Source organism: Rhipicephalus microplus, chromosome 9 (assembly GCF_043290135.1).
Source record: "Rhipicephalus microplus isolate Deutch F79 chromosome 9, USDA_Rmic, whole genome shotgun sequence".
Classification (NCBI taxonomy): domain Eukaryota; kingdom Metazoa; phylum Arthropoda; class Arachnida; order Ixodida; family Ixodidae; genus Rhipicephalus; species Rhipicephalus microplus.
The window spans coordinates 107,344,933-107,366,106 of record NC_134708.1 but is presented as its reverse complement, the minus strand read 5'-3'; the positions used below and the strand labels follow the sequence as shown (position 1 = coordinate 107,366,106).

Sequence of the window (21,174 nt, the reverse complement as noted above, 5' to 3'; positions counted from 1 at the left end):
TCTTTTCGCAAACGGGGCCTGTCTAGCGATTGATTGATATGTGGGGTTGTACGTCCCAAAACCACCATTTGATTATGATAGACGCCGTAGTGGGGGGCTCCGGAAATTTCGACCACCTGGGGTTCTTTAACGTGCACCCAAATCTGAGCACACGGGCCTACAACATTTCCGCCTCCATCGGAAATGCAGCCGCCGCAGCTGGGATTCGAACCCGCGACCTGCGGGTTAGCAGCCGAGTACCTTAGCCACTAGACTACCGCGGCGGGGCTCTGTCTAGCGAACGATGTGATCAATGTGCGCCCGGCAACTAAACGCAATCGTTCCGGTCAAAACGTAATCCTTGCGATTTTCCTACACCACAGCATAAGTGCGCGGATAAGGTCCTGCAAACCCGCGGAGCAAAACACGCGTGGGAGATGAGCGCGCATCGCGACGAGCTGGGCGCCGACCTTTACGCCAAGTGCACTCATCGCGCCATCTCGCTGGTAATGCTGAAAACACGCTATTTCCGCCTTGGTAGATATAAATAGCTTGCCGTTTCAATGCTGAAGGAGGCGTTTATTCGTGACTAAGCGGTTTAACGGCGAGCACGATTGAATGGTCGGACGTTCGATTTCGCGTGCCGGAGTCTTTCTCGGGACTAGTTTTCTTTGTTTCGTTTTTGGTACATATACATATACAGCGAATGACGCCAACGCCGGCGGCATAATCCAGCCGATAGTGTCCGTATATTGGCTATTGCAGTAAATAAGTCGCAGAGTCTTTTATGCATTTGTCTTCTTTTGCTTTCAAATCGATTGTACTTATACCCATTCCTGCCCACCGAATGCTTCTTGCCACCAGCGCGATTTCACATTGACTCCAGGATTGGAGGCGTCTGGAACTTTCTGGACTTCGCGGGGTTTCGAAACGCCCCAAGAATCAGCCTACCTCATTGGACCAAGCGATGACTTCGTGCGAGAAATTCATAAGGTGACGTCACGGTGATGTCAGAAATCTTTGTAGCATGTGACGTCATGACGTCGTGTTGTGACGTCGTCACATATGTTGAAAATGAAGAAGTGGGCTCGGGCTTCAAGGAGAGGCTCAAAGGACAATGGCGAAGTTCCGGGGATTTGTAGCTACCCTAAAAAAAATGCATTCATGTGTTTATATTCACGGCCATCTATACTGAAGATCCTGGCGCCCGGTTCCTAGCTGATTCTTTTTTGTGAGTGGACACTATCAGAGAGAATAACATCATAGTCATCAGTGCTTACGCGGTAAAAAATGTGTACGACCACGTGTGTCCTCGTTCATTATATTGTTTTAGCCGTTAAACCAAAGAGTGGTCGTTCCTTGACTACGATGACTTCGGCTGAGCGTGTGTGGAAGTTGCGTAGAACTGCCAGTGATAGCGTCTCACAAAATATTACACTGCTGATAGGACTACTGCACGGCCCCGACACCAAGGCACGCACAATTATAAGGACTAATGAAGCGGGGCAGGGGCAGTTGCGCAAGAAAATCCTCGATGTAATGGAAGACGAGACAATGGACATGGAGGTAATATACACAGCACGCTTTCACGAAAAGGGTTTGCATTAAGTAGCTGACGGGAAGTATTTCCTGTCAGTACGAGAGCAATCTCTTCTTCTACGTTACCCGTGCTGTCCGACTATCGATCACGTCAAACATGGCGGCAGAAACCACGACCGAGCTCGTTTCTGGCGAATTGCGGATAGCTGTGACAACATCTCCGAAGGTGTTGGAAAAAATATGAAATGATTTGAATGCTCAGACACGAGATCGGGCTGCCGGCGAGTCAAGAAACATATGAAAACATTTTAATTGAAATTGAAGGAAATAACACAGCATCGGTTGGAACGTCGTGGGAAAGCGTGGAACCGTCGCCACGGAATTCATCGATTCGAGTCACTTTGCGAACTTTTCAAGCAACGATGATCCCCTTGAGCAAACTTTGCACGCTGTCAAGTGGAGAGGAGTGCACAAGCCATTGAAGCATTGTGACTGCATTCGGAAGAGGGCTAAAAAAGTAGGATCAAGTGACAGCCATTCTCGAATGTCCAGATTAAAGTCAGAAAAATGTTATGAGCTGTGGCGTAAATTATGGTATCAAAAAAATGAACAGGTTTTTGTGTGTCAATAAAGTTGGAATCGGATATGAAAAAGAACAAAATTTTAGGCTCCATGTGTGTGAACAAAGAGTTTTTTGGATTATTTCATTTCGAAAAAAGAACGGAATGCTTCTTACGCCAGTTCTATATGGCGGAATGAAACATCAAACATCGTGCTGCCTTCACCGTAGTGATTAGTGATAGACAGCAAGCCGAAGTTAGGTCGAGACATGTCGTTCATATAGAGGGTTCTGTTAATTCAATAAATACTGTATTCTGCTCTATTTTGGCCACAAGCTGGCGCAACTATCACAAACAAGTTGAGTACATTAACGTAATCACCGCCACATGTGGAGAAAGCATATTTTCGATTTCACTATGATAAAGCTGAACAAAAAAACAAAAAAAAACAATCAGGACAGCGGCAAACCACCGTTTGCGCAACTGTTGATAAAAGAATCTAGACCTTGAGGGACACGAGTGTATTTCGCAAGCCAGCGGCCACTATGCGCGTCGCGACAAACCAGGAAAACAGTAACTGCTGATAATATCAGACTACATTACGCACGGAAATAGTAAAAGAAATAGTTGACAACTCCAAGTTAAAGAAAGGCACTGATAATAATCTAAACGCCCTCGTAATGTTGTCACAGTAACGTGACTTCATGGTATCAAAAGAAAGAACGAAGAAAAAAACAAATGCAAACGCTCACCTTCACCAGGAGGCTAATCTGTGATACATTGCAATTTATGCACGCGCCGCCGAGCATGTAAGCCAAGCTGCATTCGTATGGAAACCGAGAACATATCAGCAAGGACAGTAATGCGAAAAAAGAAGGATCTATACGTCAGTTCCTGTTGGCTTGGAGGGCCGTGCTCTTCTTGAATTTCATTTATTGCCGCATGAACAAAACTCTCAAGCTAGCTTATACGTCAGCCTAAAACGACTTTGTCTTAGCTTCCTAATATATCGTCTTTCTGTTTCTTGCTCGTCATCTTTACGCAACAAGTTTTTTTTTCTGTAAAACCTATGTACTTTCAGGTTTACAGAATCTCGTTTGCTATTTTTTCGTTCTTGCAATAACAGTACCTTTTGACATAAGAACTGTTTGTGCTGTAATCAACGTCTCAATGCCAATGTCACTGTGGCTATCTGAATACTACTTTTTTTCTTGATTTAATCATGAATTTTACTGGCACATGTTAAAGGTATGATCTACGATGCCCATTTATACTATGAACATCGTATTCTGCCAGTGTATAGGGTTTTCAGGGACCAAGTTACGCTGCCTAGCGCACCTTTCAGTCTTGGAGACTATGCAGAATTTTCCACTGTTGAAATAAACTTTGACTAGAAAGTGAACGCCTACGGGTATATATTCAAAATGAGCAATGAGTGTTAATGGCATCTTTTTTTCTTCTTAGTGCACTGCTCCTCCCCAGCACCCCTGTTAAAGCTTTTTGCACCTGATGTGGCGGCGCACTTCCTTCAATATCGAAGGCATTGTAAGCTTTCGGCACCAAGCGCGCTTTTGCACTGCTTTCGAGATCAGAACACCTCTGAGCAATCGACGATATCTTTTATTGTTTTCATCATGTGACACCACAAATGTTTACATGTGTGACGTTCTGATGACATGATATGGTGGCGTTATCTGGCTGAGGTCCGATGACGCCACCATATCACTACATCCCGTCATCATCATTATCATCACCAGCCTGACTACGTCCACTGCAGGACAAAGGCCTCTCCCATGTTCCGCCAGTCAACCCGGTCCTGTGCTTGCTGCTGCCAATTTATACCCGCAAACTTCTTAATCTCGTCTGCCCACCTAACCTTCTGTCTCCCCCTAACCCGCTTCCCTTCTCTGGGAATCCAGTTAGTTACCCTTAATGACCAGCGGTTATCCTGTCTACGCGCTCCATGCCCGGCCCATGTCCATTTCCTCTTCTTTATTTCAACTATGATGTCTTTAACCCCCGTTTGTCCCCTAATCCACTCTGCTCTCTTATTGTCTCTTAAGGTTACACCTACCATTGTTCTTTCCATTGCTCGCTGCGTCGTCCTCAATTTAAGCTGAACACTCTTTGTAAGTCTCCAGGTTTCTGCTCCGTAGCTAAGTACCGGCAAGATACAGCTGTTATGTACCTTCCTCTTGAGGGATAGTGGCAATCTACCTGTCATAATTTGAGAGTGCTTGCCGAATGTACTCCACCCCATTCTTATTCTTCTAGTTACTTCAATCTCGTGGTTAGGCTCTGCGGTTATTACCTGCCCTAAGTAGACATAGTCTTTTACAACTTCAAGTGCACTCTTACCTATCTCGAAGCGCTGCTCCTTTCCGAGGTTGTTGTACATTACTTTCGTTTTCTGCAGATTAATTTTAAGACCCACCTTTCTGCTCTGCTTGTGTAACTCCGTAATCATGAGTAGCAATTCGTCCCCTGAGTTACTCAGCAATGCAATGTCATCGGCGAAGCGCAGGTTACTAAGGTATTCTCCTTTAACTCTTATCCCTAACTGTTCCTATTCTAGGCTTCTGAAAACCTCCTGTAAGCACGCGGTAAATAGCATTTGGGAGATTGTGTCCCCCTGCCTTACACCCTACTTGATTGGTCTTCTGTTGCTTTCTTTATGAAGCACTATGGTAGCAGTTGATCCCCTGTAGATTTCTTCCAGAATGTTTATATATACTTCATCTACGCCCTGATTCCGCAGTGTCTGCATGACGGCTGATATTTCTACTGAATCAAACGCCTTCTCGTAATCTATGAAGGCTATGTGTAGTGGTTGGTTATAGTCTGAGCATTTCTCTATTACCTGATTGATAGTATGAAAGTGGTCAATTTTCGAGTAGCCTGTTCGAAATCCTGCTTGTCATACACACATCCGTCATACGGTGTGCCAATGCACTATAGATCCCGCTGGAGCCAATGGTCATTTTTTCCGTTTGGTGAAGTACCTGGGACCTTATGTAACAAGTTGAGGTATGCGCTCGTTATGTTGAACAGTGTTTTATTTTTCTATCGTGTTACCCTATGCCTTTTAGCGCATCGCCAAGCTACTAAGGCCGTCGCACTAATTGCAGACAAATTGATTAGAAGTCAGGGATACTTAGAGCTTCTGAAGAATGTGGAAGTCAAAGCCTAGTATCACCTCCTGTAGGTCTGCTGAACTGTCTGTTGAACTTTTTGTGCTACAGTACAAAAACGTTTCGTTCTACGACAGTGGCTCCTGTCTCCGGAAATTCTGCATTCGAGCTGCCCCAGCCTGTTTCGCCGTGGCTTACCCCTTCCCGCGACGAAGGTCTTGGCCCAGGATGTTTGCGAAATTAAAATGTTTGTTTTTTACTAGCCTAAGTAAACGATTCACACGCTGCTCAAGCACACAAGTGATATTTCATGTACCTCACATGACGTTGAGTAATAGAGATCTAAGGCTGTCCCCACAAGATATCGAAAATCACCCGAGTCTGTCCCATACTAAGCCTTCCCGTAAGACGTCTAGAATGTTCACTACACTGACGAGGAGATAAATGGCAACATACTGATGATGATCATTAAGGCGTAAGCTTCAGGGGCTTATAGAGCGCATCAGTTGATCGCCGGCGTTGACCGTTGTCTTCCAGGATCGGCGTGAATACCAGTGATGCAAAACATCACTCAATGACATCACCATATGCCGTCATCAAGAGATAAAATACCTCTAAATTGTGTCACGGCACAAGATCATACGATATCATCGCTTGGTGAAAACTAGGCCAATCACGTAGTAAATGCAAAATACATGGACACCTCAGCTTCACCTTGAATGGCGCAATCAGAACCCGATCGCACCGCCTTTTTAATCGCTAGTCTGTCTATACACTTGTCGTTGTACATCTCTATGCTTTCAAGACAGGAGTGCATGTGCAAGTTGCATTGGCTGTTTCAAACTACCCTAGAATAGCTACTGCAGTTTCGAAGTAACCATTAAGCCATAATTATTTTTTATTTGCGGAATACTCACTACGCAAGCCTGAGACAACGCGCCAGCCTTTCTCTTTGCTGATGCTTTAGCAGAAGGAACTTTGGTCGCCTTGCTCCGGACATGACAAAGAATTTCAACAACAACGTCATTTCAACAAGGTAAAACCTAACTAAATTTTCAAAATTGTTCCCATCAGGTTAATACTGCAGTCTGGAATGCAAGCTCAAAAGCACAACACTTGTAGTTTAACTTTATAGTATCACGTATTACTACCATTTCATTTCCTTATTTTGTTAATCACATACCATTCCTAAAACAGTATTTGAAAGTCTACACGTCCTATTCTTGGTCAATTCACAAAATTGGCACATGCCATATACTGAATGAAAACAAACAAACAATTTGCTCCGGACATCAATCCTCACTGCCTTGAGTGCTATATATATTGCCTGTTAGCTCACATGACCTGGCAATGTCGATGTTGCAAAATGCCTCTTTTACTAAACAAGAGGACTGGGAAGAAGCCCTGAAGAGCAGCGTCTTTTATGAACAACTAAAGGCAGTCCAAAGGGCCAGCAAACAGATGGAGGATCATGGTCTTGCCGCCCCAACGTGTGCGCGGCCCTCAACTAGGACTCTGTAGTTCATTAGGACCCAAATGAAGTTGACCAACTAAGAAAATTATTTCAGAATAGTTTGTAATAGGCTGAGCTTTAAACGACTGAGTAACTGTGCAATTAACGTATTTTCGCGTCAGGTGCAATTGTAAACTTCGGCCACGCAAAATTACATTCTCGCTGCGGCGGCTGCATTTCCGATGGAGGCGGAAATGATGTAGGCCCGTGTGCTCAGATTTGGGTGCACGTTAAAGAACTCCAGGAGGTCGAAATTTCCGGAGCCCTCCACTACGGCGTCTCTCACAATCATATGGTGGTCTTGGGACGTTAAACCCCGCATATCAATCAATCAATCAATCAATCAATCAATCAATCAATCAGAATTACATGCTCTGAGGACATTGTTCGTACTACATGGCATTCATTAGTGTTCTCTTCCTGAAACGCTTCGGAGCGTGTGCATGGCCCCGTGGTAAAATATTTGCTTGGCACGCAGATGGCCTGGGCTTCATTTCAAATAAAACCGAGGGGGTTAAGTATTTTTATTTGCTACGAGTATTTCAATTTATCGCGCACGAACAACCTTAAATTTCGGATCACAAACAACGACTCTTACATAATCATTTCTACGAAGCGAGCTCAATCATGACCATATGGATACCCTTATACCCATATACCTGTGACGCCGACGAACATGGTATTATAGACAGGGGATATGGCTTGACCCTGAGAAGCTTCGCCCCTAAAAGAAAGAGACGCCTTTCCTATTCGAGTCGTCTTGGCTATTGCATATAATTTCTGGGGAGGTTTTGTCACCGAAGCTTTTTAGCGAATCGTTCCTCGCAGGGCGAGCCAAAAACTATCATCGTCATAAACCTGTCTCCGCCACATAAAATTGGGTAAATCCAGCTACTTCCCATTGATCGACTAAAAATTACTACAAAGGCGACAACTATCCCAATAAGTGGCTGCAAATTGAGCCAAAGTCTTCGATTTCATACAACGAGGGAGGCAACAGCAGCGAGAAGACTGAGGAATGTGATGGGCGTAAGCTTGGATTCAGTACGAGTTTCTGTCTCTGGGGTTTAACAACCATGACATGTTTGTGACCGCCTGTGGTTGAACTCGAACTTCACTGCGCATAGAATCAACACAGAAACAATCTGCATAATATTACTAGAGCCTAACACCACCCTACAAGCAGCCTGATTGGTTATCAGAATCCTCCACTTTCGATGTTTCAAGCCATGCGTGGTTTAGTGCTAGCTTCGCCAATTTCTCAAAAGCTATAATGAAACGGAAAGAGGCACAAAGTAACATAGAAGATGATACAATTAGGTGCTCAGAAAAAAGGATGTTCTCTGCTATTCTGGTCTTCTCAGCCATTTGCAAATTTTACGTTGACAAAGCCACAATTCCATTTTAACTTCATTTCCTAACAAATTTTGTCTTTCAGAATTTACTACATCAGCCCATTGCTTTCCATATTACTGTAATATATGTGTTGGAAAGCCATTTATAAACTTTCTGTTATTGTTCTTTTTTTGTCTTGTCACCAAAAGGAACTTTTTGGTGGTGATCTATTTCTTCCTGATCCCTTTTTAAAATTAAAAAAAAAATCTCCGTTGATACCCACCGTTCTCAGGGCCAATCTTCCGAAGGGGGTAGCAGCTTAAAGGTTCACGGACTCGACGAAGGTCTAGAATTGGGTGTCGCCCAATCTGGACCATCACTACAATGTAACCATCAAGTGAAACACCACACTTGTCATTGCCGACAGCTTGCCCCACTGCATGCTTCCACCCCCTTTGCTCCAACCAACGCACTACATTCGGAGAGCCAAAAAGATGAAGGTGGCAGTAAATGTGACGGCCGTCCTTACCACCATCGGAGAGACGACACAAGATTCCACTTAGTATCTCTGCGATGAAGAACTACGTGCCATAGCTGTGTTGAGGTCGTCGTTGACTGCTCACCGGATTGACAAGCCCGTCAACTCAAAGCGCACAGCAGAAATGCTCGGAAATGACGGGAAAATGCCCGTCAATGACGTTGGGTGGTGTCGCTGCGACTGGTGATATTCGGTTACAAATAAACCGTGGCAGCCATCTTCAACAGGGCATGGGACTGATGACGTGGCAGTGGCCTTTATCTCTTTTCTATTGCTTACGCAGGTTGGTTTTTCAAAGAATATTTCTGGTTGGTGTCAGTTTGCTGCGCCAGTACCGCCCTACGGTTCTGCTTTTTCGCCTTTGAAGTGCTCACGTCGCGAGGTGTCGTGCAGAGTGATTTGCAGACGGCAGTTCATGATGTTCCGAAGCACTGACTGTTATTTAATAATTTTATTGCTGTGTGTGGGCGACGTTGACCTAAAAGCGGGGCCGTCACACATAGAACGGCTGCTCGAACGACAGGCTACAATTCTATCTAAATTTTCGGCAATCGATGATAACCAAAGACAGATCAATGCTGATATAGCTGAACTGAAAACACGCCTAACGGCTTTTTTTTATTGATGTGATGTAACAAGATGTTGGGGCACAAAGTTGGCACTGGCTACTCCTTATCCTCTAGTGGTGTGTAGCATACAGCCGGTAGGGTTGAAGTCTCTAAGGGTAAGAAGTCAACTTTACGTACAATGTACAATTATGTCACACACTTCGGGTGAGGCCCCGCCGATCCAACATCGACGTGCGGCAGACTCGCAGGCTTCCACTTTACGCTTCGGCCTGCGACGCCTGAAAGGCCTCGAAGTGGCACATCTCCAATTTATTTGCAGGTTGGTCGAGCCGTGCGGGGTTGCACGTGTGGTGATGTGTGGGCCTGACCGACGTACTCATAGAGCAGACACGGACATTTGATTACGCACAAACAAGCATTTATTTAGAACAAGGGCAAAGACAAGGAGACTACAAAAATAACACAGGAAAAACACCAATACGCGAAGGAAAAGAAATAGATACAAACTATTTTCTAAAAGAACGCTAGAGAATGTACAAGTAACCACATCGTACTATGTTAATAAGATATTGACATGATGGAAATCAAAAAGAGGTGTAAGTACATAATTACAGAACAAAAGATTATGCTCACACTTCTGAATTGCTACGTGCGACGCAGCGCACACAACTACAATTGCTGAAAATAACAGTTAAAAAGTCACAATAAAAAGCTTCATACGGACCAGGCCAGCTTCTGGTACACGTAGGGGAGTTGAAGATCTCGCCAGCTTAGTAGACGACGAGGGTGCCCAGAATTGCAGCCATCTCAACACGCTGCACAAATCACTCCATGCTCGCAGCCTACGCGAGTCTCGCGACATTGACGACCACGCTCCTTGCTTGTTGCACACCAACTGCCGACTTTGAAGCAGTCCAGACTTTTTTTTTCGCGGCGTACGCTTGCTCTCGTCCCCTCTCGAGGTTATTTCCCATTCCTCGAACACATGTGTGCACCTTTCGGTACAGGTGTAGGGCAGACGAGGCGGTGCCGTGGTGGGTCGTTAGTCGCCGGATGTCGTCTTCCCAACACAAAAGCACCCTTCCTCAGACAATGGGGCGTGCGGGTGAGCCAGAAATTGCAGTCGTCTGTGACAAATTATAAGAACACGATATAGAATATATAGGAGGACATGATATTTGAAAAGAACGTATTCAAGAATATCATATATGTGCATGTGCGTTGACGTGAACAAATGGAGCGTAACTAAGGCATACCGTCAACGGTCACATAATTGTCAACATAGTAGTCTACCATCTCATAAATATGATTTTCACTTTAAGAAACGAAAAAGAATGCACTAATATCTGCTAAGAATGAAGAAAAGCTTTCAATGCTTTTTCTGCTTCTTTTGTATACTTCTTGTTCGCTACGGACCCCAAAGATTTCTTAAACTGAATGGTCTTCGATCTAAAACCGTTGAACATTATCTATGTCTGTGTCTTGGTGTTTAGTGTTGTGGGCATTCTAGAAGGAGGCGACATATGTCTTCATTTACAAAACTGCAATCACATTCGGTAGTTTCAGCACTCCCTGTTTTGTGTAAAAAATGCTATTTGTAGGCAGCTACTAATCTTAATCATTAAATAAGGGTTTCCACGTTTCTGTCAAAAATAACGTAATTTCAAATTCAAATAGTGGATATATATGGCATAAGTCACAGCTTCTGGACCTTCGTTTTCCGCACCTGCAGGAACAACGCATCCGCAAAGGAGGTGCAACGAGCCGTGTCCAAGATGGACCTAAGCAAACTGGAGGCGGTGTTGACGCGCAAGGAACTCTGCGGTCGGCTGTACCCGACAAAGTGCGACGCATCGGCGCCTTACCGCACCCTGGACGGCTCCTGCAACAACATCAAGCACCCCAGCTGGGGCAAGGCCCTCAGCTGCCACTCGCGCATCGCACCACCGGTCTATCTGGACGGTGAGCTGACGGCGACAGGATTACCACGTTATGTCTGCCCGAACTTGTATAGATTCGTGTTTTACTTGGCAGTTGGTCTCTGCGTAGGGTACAGTCGTTGCACGCAGACTCCTTCGGACTTCGGAATTACGGTGCCAGTCACTCAAGACCACCCCTTTATACTTGCACAATAACACTGGACGCAAAGATAAAATTACACGCATGTGAAATGCAGTATAGAGTAAAGTCGTGGGGAAACAAGTGCAGCCCACTTGCGATTAGTGATGAAACAATAACGTACCGACATTGTGTTATGAGTCAACTTGAGGCACTCTCTTATACTGGTTTGTTTATTTCTGACATTGATCATCACAACGTTTACGTCGTCATATTTTCCCTTTTAGGCAGTAAAACCATTTGATAACCAAAGCAGCGAATAGTACATACATTGTTCTAATCGTAGGGGTAGTGTGGCAATAGCAGGAGAAGTTCTAGTGGTAGCCGAGGTAGGGGTACCATAGTAGGGGTAGTGGTTCTCAACGCAGTAACAGAGTGTGCGTGTGTTGGATGAGGGGGGCAGGCTCGACACTGATCATCGACGCTGGCTTTTTATTTAGTGAATAAACATACACGTATTCAATATATGTGAGATTCAACAATTGGTGTTGTGCATCGTAACGGCCGTGAAAGACAGAACGCGGCCAAGCACTTTTCATATTTTGTTTATTAAAGACGTTAGTCTTTTTTGGGATGAACGCACATATGTTTTGGTCTCTCTGTCTGTCTGCCATACGATTCAGCCACCTGGCCCAAGTTTAAGCACTTGCGCAACGCCCAACCATATTGATAATCTAGTGGATGCGTTGAATCTTGTCAACCTTGTCAATTGAAAACAAATATTACGCAAGTCTTGGTCACGGCATTATTACGTAAGTATTACCTGGTGTGTTCCTTTACTATAAATTGCATAAATACGTAATCATACCCTAGTGTTTCTCACGATGCGCTGAAAATGCAATGTTATGCACGAAAGACACAGCTGGTAGAAAAGTCTTTGGACGACATTTGCAGTGAAGCGCAATGATACGCGACCACTTTTTTTTTATTTCATTGTTTATTTTGCACCTCATTAACTTCGTAAGGAAGCCAACGAGGTTTCACATTCCCCCGAAAGCAGTCGTCATAGAGCTTTGTAAGGTTATGCAGAAGTTTGATTGTTTCTACAAGTCTACACCTGAAATTATTTTTGTTATCAAAAAAGATCGTATTGACACAAAGCTCTATCATAAATTTTTTTCCAGTTCGAGCAAATTGAACCCATTCACAAAAAAAAACAGTGAAAATATTGGAATGGCCGAAAGTAGCAGGTGTGAGAACGAGAGCCGTTAATGATAAGGATAGTTAATGATAAGGATAGCTTTGGGAGGTGCTACCATATATAGTGCCGTGTTGCAGGCCCTCATAAGAATTCAGCCATCGCGATAAGTGCACTGCCCAAAGTATTTAAAGTACCAGGTGCTGGAGAGTGTAGTCCCCATTCATTATCTTTATTCTACTTGTATTCAAAGACTATAGGATCGCCAGAAGGTTAACTCTAAAACCTTTGGTATGACTCAAACTAGTGCAGACATCCATTCATAGAATATCTGGAAAAGGAATCGAGTGCGATGGATCGAATATGGATTCTATTACTGACAAAGAACGTCAGTGGACCGTAAAACAGAAGTAGGCGGAGGTAACCGATGGGTAGCGGGCCCTCTCTAAGGAACTAATAAGGTCTTTATGGTTCAAATTTGTATGCTCTTGATTAAAAAAAAACAATGCTTCAAAAGTGAACACTGCAATATCATCATTAGGTGTACTGGTGATCACGAGGGAAGAAGCTGATGTTTAACGAAATTTTGAATGTCAAGTTTTGGACACATGCGTGGAAGACATGTGAATCAGAACAAATGTATTTCTGGGGGAAAGCTTGCACAGTGTACGCTTTTTGTTCTCACTGCGTGCTGAAGATATGTCATCGATATTTGTCACTTTCAAAATTTTCCTTTATTGCTAATATAGCCTTTCCAAATATACAGGCCACCCGCAGGTTGTGGGATTGAATCCCGGCTGCGGCGGCTGCGTTTCCGATGGAGGCGGAAACGGTGTAGGGCCATGTGCTCAGATTTGGGGGCATGTTAAAGAACCCCAGGTGGTCTAAATTTCCGGAGCCCTCCACTACGGCGTCTCTCATAATCATATGTCGGTTTTTGGACGTTATATTTCTCCATATAAATCAATCAATCAAACATACAGGTCATCCATGACTGTTAAGGAAGGATGGCCGTTGATGATATACAGCACCCTTAAACGTGTTTTCTTTCAAAGAACTTGGTAGCTGAGAGGGCCAATCGAAACCACTTACATAACTGGCTTCTATCTTTTTGCGCGATGAAGAGGAATAGCACACCACATAATTAGACAGGTCCACGTCACTCTGTTGTCGGGAAAAGTAATCTTTTATTTATTTTATTGATTTATTTCGATTACCTTCAGGGAAAATAAAGGTGTTACAGAAGGGGTGGGTAATCCTACAAAAAATACAGTAAGAATAGAACATAAAAATACAAGTCAATGAGAATCCATGTTTTAACAACGAAAAGGTATATAGGGTACACAACATAACCTATCAGTGCAGCTTCGAATGATGATGCGTCTTCAATGGAGGAGATGGAGGGGGGCAGGTGGTTCCACTCGGCACTGTTTTTTGGCAGAAAGGAGTTGGGGAAAACACTAGTGCGATAGAGAGGAGGGAAAACTTTATGTTCATGATCAAGACGTGACGATATGTACGACGGTTGTGGTATGGCCTCCTGTTTAATTGAATTGTTCAAGCGAAGAATTTTTAGGAAAATGCATAAACGAGAAATTTTTCTTCTAAGCTGCAAATCAAGTAGCCTGAGATCTCATTTCCTTGTTTAAACGCTAGCTGTGCGGGAATAGTTTGACATAATGAAACGTGGTAATCGATATTGAATGGACTCAATAATGCTTTTTAATGTTTTTAGACCGGAGTCCCAAACAGAAGACACGTACTCGAGTTTAGGTCTAATGAGTGTTTTGTAAAGAAGCAATTTTAAATGACATGGGGCATTAGAAAAATTTTTGTGTATGTACCCGAGTGATTTATTGGCATTGTTAGTGATGTATTGAATGTGTGTATGCCAAGAAAGGTTATTCGTTATGTGAATTCCGAGATACTTATACGAGGTTGCGTATTCAAGGTTGATGTTATTGAAAGCATAGATGAGAGGAATGGATGCTTCAGAGCGACGTGAAACAGTCATAGTGTTGCATTTCGTGGGGTTTAATATTAGCCATTTTGAGCACCACTTTGATATGTTATCCAGATCGGACTGAAGAATGAGGTTATCATGCAGACTAGATATTTCACGGCATACGACACAATCATCAGCGATAAGTTTAATGGAACTACAATAACGGTAATTAAGTCATTATTGTATATTACACATAGCAAAGGACCCAAAACAGAGCCTTTAGGAACGCCAGATTTTACGTGGCAGTGGGAGAATACGGTATCATTAGCGGTTACAAATTTAGTACTGTTAGTTAGAAAACATTCTATCCACTTCAAGATATTAGAGTCAATATTAAGAGTGCTGAGTTTAGGAAGTAGTAAGCGGTGAAACACGTTCACCAAAGCCTTAGCAAAATCTAAAAGAATACAGTTAATAACCTGTCCTTTATTTAAGGAGGATGAAATGTCATGCATAAACGATACAAGTTGTGTTTCGCAGGAATACTTCTTGTGAAACCCATGCTCAAATGAAGCGAAAATGCGTTGGATTCAAGAAATGAAACGAGGTTAGTATTCCTGATGGAAGCAGACGTGTTATGCCGTGATAGAAGCAGACGTGTTAAGTGTTAATCGAATGTAATTTCGGTAGTGGTGAGTGATTTTCTTGAAGCCACGTGCTAGAAATAATTCATTATGTCACTTAATTGCCGAACCACAAAAGTTGTTGTGCACATTCGTAATGACAGCAAAAAATACTTCAAGTGGTCGCATCACTAGGCGGCACGGACAAGGAAGACAAACTACACTAGCCCTAACTTTCAACTGATTATTTGCGGAAAGCATAGCATTTATGACAACACACACGCAAGGCCCTGTCATTATGAAAATGAACAGCATAAAGAGAAGTCAGTTCACTTATTCAAAGCAACAAAAAGACAGCTGATGTGCTGTAATGGATGAGCAGCGTATGCTGCGGTATCGGCTGCTTGAGAGCAGCGCTTACGCAGCTTGTGTGCGTGGTCAGACATATTGTGATTACTAGAAGTAAAGAATAATTCGAAAGCTAAAGATCATGTCGTTTGTCGTGCTTGTCTGTCTCTTCTAGCACTGTGACCTCTTCAAGGGCCAACTACCAACTAGGCAGAAAATTCACTCTTTTAACGAACTGCAATTTCGCTATAGCCAAGTCTGCAGGGTCTAGTCAGTAAGAGTCTGAGCAACTTCTACAAAGCTAAGCTGAAAAGTCCATGAACGGGACTCGCGTGGGCCTGGCAAAACGCACGCGGCTCGTATGGTTAATTGCTGTCATCTGCCGAGCATTTCGCGAAGCGAGTTGTCCACCCTTGCGTGTCAGCCGCAAGTCCTTCACTCGCGAGGTCTTGGCCGGTGGCCAACGGAGTGGTCTTGAAAGAAAGGACCTTGCGAAGCACCACTGCTCCTAGTCTGTCGCCATAAAGGATGAGGCTCAGAGATTCGTATCACGGATCGAGGAGTCGGGGGACCACGCCGCAGGAACGGCCATGACTGATATCCTAGAAGGGGGAAAAAATACAATCGACAAAAACATTGTAGTGTCGGAAAGGGGCAGTAACGGCCCAGGCGGAAAGGGTCCTTTAAGAACCTCCGGTACGGCGGCTGCCTGAAGTGTAAACAAATTTAAGACTAAATAAACAAGTAATGCATAGAATGTACTGCACGATAGTTTTAGTGCAACCGAACGGATGTTTACGAGCCGGCCAAGGTCATCCCGCGCTCTTGAGCCGGCGCGCACAACGACCTTGCATCAATAGGAACGGCGCTTTATTTTGTTTGCAGAAGGCCAGCAAGTAGTGCACTCATTGCGACTGACCGCTATACTGCACCAGTTTAAAGGTGTAATAAATATCTTGTTTTTTGTTGTAGTTCACTGGAGACACTTGGTGATAACGCATTAATAAAAATTCTGCAGATCCCACATACCTTGCGAAACGATATTAGGTGAAGTATGCGAAACAGGGTGACTGTAAGGTAATTTTGGTCTTGAGCGAAATTCTGCGAAATATCACTACAGAAGTGTACAATTGTACGCAAAGACATGTGTTAAACAGTAGTGTATGGTTTATATAACCACTTGTGTGCAGTTGCGTAACTATGCAAACAGCAGCGAGGGTATAGCACCACCAAAAGCGGTAAGCTGATATGTAGCGTTTGTGCTCGCGAGTGGGGTAGTGGTTGACAGTGCTACATGACACAACTTCAGTGCATGACAGTTTAGGTACAACTATTGACGTTATGCGACGTGACGTTTGCGCCATAGGAGTACGCGAGTAATGTTTATAAAATTAGATGGGTGGCACTGCAACCTTAATTGACGTTTTACCAACGTCGTGCCTGCCTAGAGTGTTTTGCCAAATTAGTTCAGAGTCCGGGAGTGCCTCTGTGGTAGAATCCTTGATTACCACGCTTTATGCTCGAGGTCGATTACTGCTGGAAGCCGAACCTTTATTCTTCACATTTGTCGGGCCAATGCTGCCAACGCCTGTTCTCGCTGTTACTGCAGGTAGACAAACTATCAATCACCTGTGGTGCATACCCGCATACTGTAGCCTAGACCATACGGGTGTGCACCAAACGTGGCTAGAGAAAAGGTTTTGGCGACGTGCGACGGTATTGTGACGTTATTCATTTCATGACTCATAGCTAGCTAGTAATATTCTTCAAACCATCTTATACTCTGATATTAATGTTGGTCTACCCACTACCCAGATGTAGCGGATAGATAGATAGATAGATAGATAGATAGATAGATAGATAGATAGATAGATAGATAGATAGATAGATAGATAGATAGATAGATAGATAGATAGATAGTTAGATAGATAGATAGATAGATAGATAGATAGATAGATAGATAGATAGATAGATAGATAGATAGATAGATAGATAGATAGATAGATAGATAGATAGATAGATAGATAGATAGATAGAGAGATAGATAGATAGATAGATAGATAGATAGATAGATAGATAGATAGATAGATAGATAGATAGATAGATAGATAGATAGATAGATAGATAGATAGATAGATAGATAGATAGATAGATAGATAGATAGATAGATAGATAGATAGATAGATAGATAGATAGATAGATAGATAGATAGATAGATAGATAGATAGATAGATACGTCGTTACAAACGCTCAATGTGCCTCCAGTATTCAAAGAAATGCTTCGTATAAAAAATGGTAATTTTTGACGTTTCGAATCGCAAAACCAGGATACAATTAGGGTCGGCGATGTTGTGTAAAGCTCTAAAATTTCAACATCTTGATTTTTTTACTGAGTACTCCTTACTCTAAGCACGCGGGGCTTCTGTCATTTTGCCTGTATTGTACAAGAGCCGCCGTGGTGGGTAATCTACCCCGTGACCTTCCGTGTTCAGAAGTCAAACACCGTATCCACTTGGCTACCACGGTTGTTCTGGTGGCACCACGATTGTACAAATGCCCGTGAGGTTCAACTGATACGGCTAATCAAACTTTACGACTTCTTTTTGTGTAGCCTGATGAACACCACCTATTTATTTGCTGTATGAGCGCTACCTTGTTTTCTTTAGCTTCCACTTTGGCTGGTCCTATTTGAGCTCCACTGAACTGGCTGAGCTCATCACATGTCCTAAATGAGGAAGGATGATTTGAAAATAATATTTAGAGCTTGTATCTTCTATTTGACGCATGCCAATGAAAACAATCAGATAATGAAGCCAGAGGAGAATCATGGTACGTTCATTGCTCTGTTTTGATCCTATTGTAATTGCGATGTAGATGTGAAGTGTGCTTCCTTCTCATCTGCATCGAAATTACTAGAATACGTTTAAGACAGCACAATTAACATTGAATGTGCCTTTCTTGGCTACATTACCTACTGCTTTTCATTAAATAAAGGTTTAGCATAACGATTTTGATGAAGAAGATTCAGCAATGATATACTTTGTAGCAAGTATTCATCTTTTGAGCAGTACATCCAGCCTGCTCCAAATGTTTTTTGATGCTCTATAAACCGCTAGTTTGTTTTGCGTCATAAATGCGGTGCGATGATGAGGGGTGAATTTTGTTGTTCTGGTATCATTTCATACAACGACGTGTTGCAACGTCTTCACTTTATGACACCGTGGCCACAGTCATATTGTAGTTGGTACTCAATATAGAAAAACTAACTGCCCTTCAAAACTGCATCTTCGCTCAATCCTGACGTTACAGTTCTGCATATTTAGATGGATATGTGGGGCTTAATGTCCCAAGACCACCATATGATTATGAGATGCGCCGTAGTGGACGGCTCCAGAAATTACGACCACCTGGGGTTCTTTGACGTGCATTCAAGTCGAAGCACATGGGCCTACAACATTTCCGCCTCCATGGGAAATGCAGCTGCAGAAGCCGGGATTCAATCCCGTGACCTTAGGGTCAGCACTTTAGCCACTAGACCACCACGGTGTGGCAGTTCGACATCTTTAGTACATTTCGTACAATGATGTATCAGTTCACTGGCCTAGTACAGCTTCTAGGCAAATAAAATGGCACTTAAATATTTGGTGACTATGCACTAAAGTCTGTTCCGTAATTACCCGGTCTCTAGAGCATATCCTACCATTGGACGGTGTCCACCATCCAATGGCAGGTCATCTGGGGCAGCAAATACTCCAAGAGCTGCATAGTTCTTGGTGTTGTAGCTTCCACATGACTGTAATACCCGAAGTAGGCAATCTGCTATCAGCGTTAATGCAGAGGTCACCAGCAGTTCTAGCTCTGCAAGTTTAAGTACACTCGACGTTTTTCGAAGAAAGCCTTAAGCACGGCTCCAGACACGTCGTGTACAATGTACTTCGACCTAGCTGCTTGAACGGGATGCCATAGGATCAGGAGATGAAGCTATCCTTACAACTCCTCAATGCATCGGATCGTTGTCTCATGATGCAGACGTATTGCGACTTCCTTGTGATGCCACTTCGAAAAGTGAACATGTGCATCAGCCGTCGGTCATCTACGTCTCGGTAGTTTTGTCTCCATGGGTACGAAAGGAAACACAAATTTCTTCATTTCCCAACAAACTGTTACAGGAATCGGGTCACAGAACGTCTGTAACTAGGACAAAGTTATTTAGGTTTTATAGCCGATACAATTACCTGAAGCACTTAACTTTGGCATCACGCTTGCTTTTGTTAACATTGAATCTCACAAAAAAAACTGCAGTGAGATAGAGGTAGCGATTAATTATGACTGGAAAGCTAAGATTTCGGCCTGAATAGATTTTGGGACTTGTTATGGAGCGACCTGCATGGTGAAGTTACTCTGATACAAGTAACTCATCTATAGTGGCCATGACACAATTCAGTTGAAAGCAAGAGAGATTAATTCTTGTGGACTCTTATACTATGACCTCTTCAAGAGACACGGGAGGCTTCAACAGAACGATAGACAACAACTTACGTGTCGTGAGTTGACAGGGATCTCCAGAAAGTGCTCAAGTCGTGCCCGCAAAGCTAATTAAACACAGATGATCCGCATCAAAGACAGCATAAAGCCGACTGCTCCAAGATGTGTAATAAAGCTGCACTCACAGCCATACAACTGGGACTCTATTCAAGTAGCATATCTAGAAATTGCTTGCAAGCTCGGGGTTGGTAGCGCGTGCATTTGCATATATAAGAAAGCAGGATTAAAAATTTGGGAGAAATTGAACCCCCCTTCCTCTTCCCACAATACTTCACTTCCGGGAAAGATGGAATTGTGAAGATATGTCCAATCCGTAAACAGGTGTGTGCTGGAGTCAGCGTTCTGATAAGCGGACATGTCTTTTTCAAGACCCTGAAGAAGACAAGTACATGCTTCGTGATGCAATGCAGCGTTAGCGCCGGCGTTCGCATAACTTGTAGAATGAAATGGCCTACATCAAATGCGTCATACACCAAATCTCATCGGAGCATTCGCAAAGAATCAAAAAGGTAGCAGTAGTTTGAGGCATGGCTTGTGCATAGCGATAACACGTGCGATAACTTCATATAGTGAAAGCTGTTCACGCGAAAAATCAAACAAGGACGCTAGTCAGTACGTTATCGCGACCTTCGCGATGACCTTAACTAAGCATTCAGTAGTGTCGTTCACGTGTGTGGGTCGTCTGGCGCGATTCGATATCTGCAGTCGTCCGTGTCATTTTACCTTATAAACTATTGTCGTTCGGCCACCCTTGTCAATGTTCATGTTAGTTAGTCTATCGCGATGAATGATAGTTGTGAACAAGGTCGCTTTCACCGTATACCTGTCTGTTTATATTTTTTTCAACTTATTCATGCAGATCTGCCTTGTGCAAACAGCATTATTAGACAAGACGGCTTTGCCTTGTGAATCTCGTAGGCCTTCTCGTCCCGTCGTGACTCGTCTCCTTTCAGGGCACGAGTACCGACGCCATCGTGAGAACACTCATCTCCTGGGTGTACGGTGGCCAAGAGAAAACGGCGGGACGTGCATCGGGCTCTTCCCAGACAACAACAGCCACACAACGTGAGGGTGGTGCGAAGACCACGGGCACCGGATGTGCCGGGAGGGGCGCAGCGAGTTGGGCGAGCAAGCGGTCACGCAGGACACGCGCTCTCGTCCGGGTCACGTGCCAACGCGTCCTTCCTTCCGCACACGTTTCACCTTCACGGTCTGGGAAAGGGTAACGTGTAGAGGGAGAGAGCTGAGAACGCTTGGTCACGCGGTTCTCGCACTCACTGCGACGAAACAAAG

The 21,174-nt window shown here is 43.7% G+C and overlaps 1 protein-coding gene across 2 annotated transcripts in view; it reads left to right on the top strand.

The window, feature by feature from the left end:
- LOC119163098 (salivary peroxidase/catechol oxidase) overlaps window positions 1-21,174 on the top strand; it is a 186,440-nt gene that overhangs the window by 92,465 nt on the left and 72,801 nt on the right. For both annotated transcript variants that reach the window (XM_075874229.1, XM_037415031.2), the window contains exon 3: window positions 10,897-11,126. In XM_075874229.1, coding sequence (XP_075730344.1) covers window positions 10,897-11,126 — 230 coding nt within the window. The remainder of the gene's footprint in view (window positions 1-10,896; window positions 11,127-21,174) is intronic.